This window comes from Fragaria vesca, linkage group LG6, assembly GCF_000184155.1.
Source record: "Fragaria vesca subsp. vesca linkage group LG6, FraVesHawaii_1.0, whole genome shotgun sequence".
In the NCBI taxonomy this organism is placed as follows: domain Eukaryota; kingdom Viridiplantae; phylum Streptophyta; class Magnoliopsida; order Rosales; family Rosaceae; genus Fragaria; species Fragaria vesca.
This window is the reverse complement of record NC_020496.1, coordinates 32,044,426-32,049,280: the sequence shown is the minus strand read 5'-3', so window position 1 is coordinate 32,049,280 and position 4,855 is coordinate 32,044,426. Positions and strand designations below refer to the sequence as shown.

The window sequence follows — 4,855 nt, the reverse complement described above, 5'->3', positions numbered from 1 at the left end:
CTACTCTCTCTCTCTCTCTCTCTCTCTCTCTCTCTCTCTCTCTCTCTCTCTCTCTCTCTCTCTCTCTCTCTCTCTCGCTCTCTCGCTCTCTCCCTCCCAAACACACAGACACACACACACGGATGCATAGGGTTTAATTACCTTACTAACTTTGTATTCTTTCATTCCCAGGATTTTATTGCTTCTTCTTGATCATGGTGCTCGAGTAAGCCAAAAGAATAGATTGGGGTTAACAGCATTTCATATTGCTGCTGGTAATGGCAATTCAGAGGCACTTGAGGTATCATATGTTTCCTATTCTACATATCCAATTTGCTTAACAAATCATCTTGCTTGGCAACCAGAAAAACATTTGTTAACAGCACCCTTTTAGTGTTTATGAAACTCAGTAGCAGTGACTTTGAGCCATTGACAGGTCCTCCTGTTGGAAGATCCAGTTGGCGTCCAATATAAGACGGAAATGAAAGAAACTCCCTTGTTTTTCGCTGTGAAGAATGAGAGTAAGGAGTGTGCTGAGCTTCTTTTGACATGGGGAGCAAACAGTGAAGTCCTTAATCTGCGGTAAGGAATAATGGAAAAATTTCTTCTCTAGTTCAATTGTGTTTGTATCTTTCCAGTAGTGGTTTCTAGAGCCTTTTTAGTTAAAAATTTGAATGCTAACATTTGTCCTTGTGAATTTCTGCAAAATGTTAAAATACCAGTAGGCAAAGAGCTATAGATCTGGCAACCTCTCAAGATATGCGTTACACATTGCTGAACCCAACCACAGTTAGCCTCAGTAAGTTCATTATTGAAACACGTGGAAGTATTTATCAACTGTACCCATCTTCTCTAGATGTGATTTAACTTCTGTAATTTCTCGTGTGCAGTAAATCATGCGTTCCCAAATCAACATAAATGTACGGCTTTGGTGTTGACAGATGAAGACACCACTACCACTGCCGAAAGGTAATCACTGTTATATGCATCAAAGTTGCTTGTTATGTCAAAGATAGAGAAAATATTCTGTCTTATATGCTTGTGTGTCAGCAGGCATTTACTCATGCATGTTTATATCTTTATTCTGATCATAATTCTCAATTTTCTACTTCTTGTGAATGCTAGAAATGTTAACTCCAGCGCCAAGGCAGACGTTTGTAAGTACTTTGACTCTCATCGAGGATGTGTCAGAGGAGCTAAGTGCTTTTATGCACATTGTGAGGAGTCTCGGAAAGTGAAAGAGGGAGTAGACCAGAGTTATTCTTTTGCTACTAAACTACTCGAACACAAAGTGTTTGTTGGAGGACTTCCTCCTTCAGTGGACTCTGGTAATGCACCTATGAACTTTTATCAAAATAATATAAGTTGTATTAACTATGATTGTCTAGCGTGATCAATTATCTAATAACAGACATACAAGTTTTTTCTTTGACTAACATAATTCTATTTACTTTGTGAGGCAGATGATTTAAGAAAGTTCTGTGAAGAAGAGTTTGGATCAGTAGAAGATGCTATAGTCATTGTAACTCAGATAGAAAACAAGATACAGTCTAGAGGCTTTGGCTTTGTCACATTTAGACAGGAGAAATCTGCTTCAAAAGCTATGCGGGCACACTACATCACCATGAGAGGGAAGACAGTTGAAATAAAAAGTTTGATTCCAAAATTGGTTTTACGAGCTGAGTTTGAGAAAATGTCACCTCAACGAGAACAAGAGAAGAATTTTCAACTTCTACAACAGAAGAATGAGAATATTATGGAAGTTGATAACCCTGAACAAGGTTCTTGGGCTGACAGATTAGTCCATGGACAACCAACGGTGTCTTCCACTGAACCTCAAGTTACCAAGAGTTCTGAGGACCCAACCACTCCTACATGGCTAAAGGTTTTCAAGAAGTGGTTTCCTGTGTTCTTAATGGGTCTGTCAAATCATCCAAACTATGCCCTCTCTTCTCTAAAAGCTGATTTTCGGGCTAAATTTGCGTTAGAATTGGATCATTCATCTGTGGGCTACTCTAAGCTCAGTGACTTCCTGAAATGTTTCTCCAATTTATGCACTGTTGAGATGCTCCCCATAAGCAAACGTCGAACTCCCACTCACATGATCCTCCGACCAAAATTATCAAGGCCCACACGCAGACTCCTTCCTACGCTGGCAACACCTCACAATCTGTCTTTGTCTGCATTGGTTGTGAATGGTGGTGATTCAAAGTGTCTTTCAGACCTCTCAACTTCTGATGGTGGTGATTCAAAGTGTCTTCATCAGGACCTTTCAATTGACAATTGTGGTGATTCGAAGTGTCTTGAGAACCTTACAATTGACACTTGTAGTGATACAAAGTGTCTCCAAGACCTAACAGCTGACAACGCTGTTGATTCAAAGTGCCTTGAGGACCTTTCACTTGACTTTGGTGGTGATTCAAAGTGTATTGAGGACCTTTCCATTTGCAGTGCTGGTGAAAAGTTTGGCTCAAGTATCACTAGCCATGGGGAACAGAACCCCTCCCCTGTGTATCCTGAAATCAACTCTGCAGAGGATGAAGCACACTGGGTGCACCCAAGGTTCCTCCAATTCTTGAAGCCAGATCCTCTGCTGTATTGGCAGAAAGAAACTGATGTGCTTTCCGGAGGGACTGACAGTGGAAAAGGACAGTGCAGTTCAGGGGATAAAGGAAGTATTAATGTTAGGCATCCAAGACGGCATCTGGTTTTGGAGTCCCTCTCCAAGAAATGGAGCAAGTCCTACTTCCTACGCGAATTTGATTTCTACAAGGTGAGCAACATGCCTGCAAACTAGATATATTTTGTTTTTCTTACTATTACAGTGTGTGTTATGTGAATCATCTGCATATTATCTATATCTAACTCTATGGTATAATCATTCAGAACTACAAGGAAAGATTATCGGCGAGAAGGTGTTTTGCATGCAAGCAGCAGAAAATGCTATGGGCCAATTTCCCTTGCAAACACTTGCTATGGTGTAATGACTGCAAGTTGCGGGCAATAGGGGCTTCGGGTCTTTTCCCTCACAAATGCGTGCTGTGTGACACAGAAGTACAGAAAATGGATTTAGTACTTCCATTAAGCAGTAACTGAGGAATCCAATTGCAATCTGTGCTTTCCATGAACAGGAGAACTGTAGGTGAACCGTATGTCTATATAGATATGTCGTATGTTAGATAGGATACATAGTATGTGGGTGTGGATGAACTATACGTAGAACACCCAGAAAACCAGAAAAAGTAAAGAGGAACTGCGGGTTGGGTATGAATCTCCCTCCCGGCCACACTAGACCACACTTTTGAACTGGCGGATTCCATCCGTCCTAGATTTTGTGCCGACTATCACAATAGTGTAATTAAGTTGGTCCTCCTAGCCATAGTTTCTAGTACTATTCTACTGATATCATGTATTGCCTCAGCTTTTGACAATGGAATATGATGAATTTGGAATGAATACAAAAACTGCTTTGTCCATCTATTAGCATTTTCTGAAACCCAAAAGATGGGTACATGTTTGCTTATTCTCTTTATCTAGTGCATCATGTGAGTTATCAAGTTCATGTTTATGCATTCTGCTGATTTAGGAATTAGGATTGCAGTACTTGTATAGTTGTATTGATCTGATATAACATAAATGTAATGAATCTAATAGACATTTTTCCTAGTTAACAGAGGATAGGTCTCCGGCTGACCTTATCCTACAAGGAAATAGAAACGTACAATTAACGCATTATACACAAGACTGGTCTATATAAGGCATCAAATTCTCTTTATCTGTTTCATTGATCATATTGTCCTCTTTATCTGTTTCATACTTTCATTGATCATATTGTCTAGTACTGGAAGAGCTATATTTATCAGATAACAGAAAGTGCTTACTTGCTGGTTCATACTCAATATGGATCCGAAGGTCCTTAGTTACAATGGTGTTGACCTGAGCATGAGCGACTTGGATCTTCTTAGAGGCCCTTGTTACTTAACCGATAGCATCATTCGATTCTATTTCACTCATCTTACTTCCCATTATGATGATGATATCCTTCTGGTTTCCCCTAATATCTCTGATCTTCTGGTAAATTCTCCGGATCCCGAGGATGAGCTTAGAGCCTTTGCGGAGTCTGACCAACTTGGTAAAAGGAAAGTTGTGATCTTCGCAGTGAATGATAACAAAGATCCGAGTCGAAGCGACGGCGGAAACCATTGGAGCTTGCTGGTGTATTTCAGAAAATCAAACGCATTCGTACATTACGACAGCTTGGGGGGTAACAATAGTTTGGAAGCTAGGAAAATGTATACAGTATTCAAGAAACTTGTGGCTGCTCCAGCAACACAAGCACCAATAACTCCAGCTGGGACTAGTAGTTTGGCTACCAACAACAGTTCTACAATGAGACACGAGTGCCACTCTACGCAGTCGCGGCGATTTATAGACTATACCAAGACAATGCTTGGGGTTTGGGGTTTTGTTGTCAACTACATTTTGTCAAAGTACTTGCGTCTGTTTGGAAATTATCATTATCATCCTTCGGAAGTGTGCTATCCCATGCAAAAAATCACCAATAGTAATCATGGAGATGATGATGATGTTAATGAACCTTGGTATAGAGAAGAGACTCTTATGCCTCAGCAGACGAATTTTTACGACTGCGGATTATATGTGATGGCAGTTGCTACAGTAGTCTGTGAATGGTACTACAACGAGAAGAGGGCGGAGCAGGAGCAGCAGCAGCATAAGGGCTTGTTTGGGGACGACCAGTTTCCGAATATCACCAACCATGTTGACAATTCTATTGAAAGAACAATGCGCTCTGAGCTTTTGCGGTTGATTCAACACCAGATCACACTTGAGGAGTACCGCAGTAGGCAGCCAAACA

The 4,855-nt window shown here is 40.7% G+C and overlaps 1 protein-coding gene across 1 annotated transcript in view; it reads left to right on the top strand.

Moving 5' to 3' along the window:
- The window catches only part of LOC101301323, a 5,171-nt gene extending 2,096 nt beyond the window's left edge, over positions 1-3,075 (top strand). Inside the window, exons 5-11 of the mRNA XM_004306105.1 lie at positions 147-280; positions 416-561; positions 702-778; positions 870-948; positions 1,105-1,307; positions 1,443-2,752; positions 2,866-3,075. Coding sequence (XP_004306153.1) covers positions 147-280; positions 416-561; positions 702-778; positions 870-948; positions 1,105-1,307; positions 1,443-2,752; positions 2,866-3,075 — 2,159 coding nt within the window. The remainder of the gene's footprint in view (positions 1-146; positions 281-415; positions 562-701; positions 779-869; positions 949-1,104; positions 1,308-1,442; positions 2,753-2,865) is intronic.
- The last annotated feature ends 1,780 nt before the right edge of the window (positions 3,076-4,855 follow it).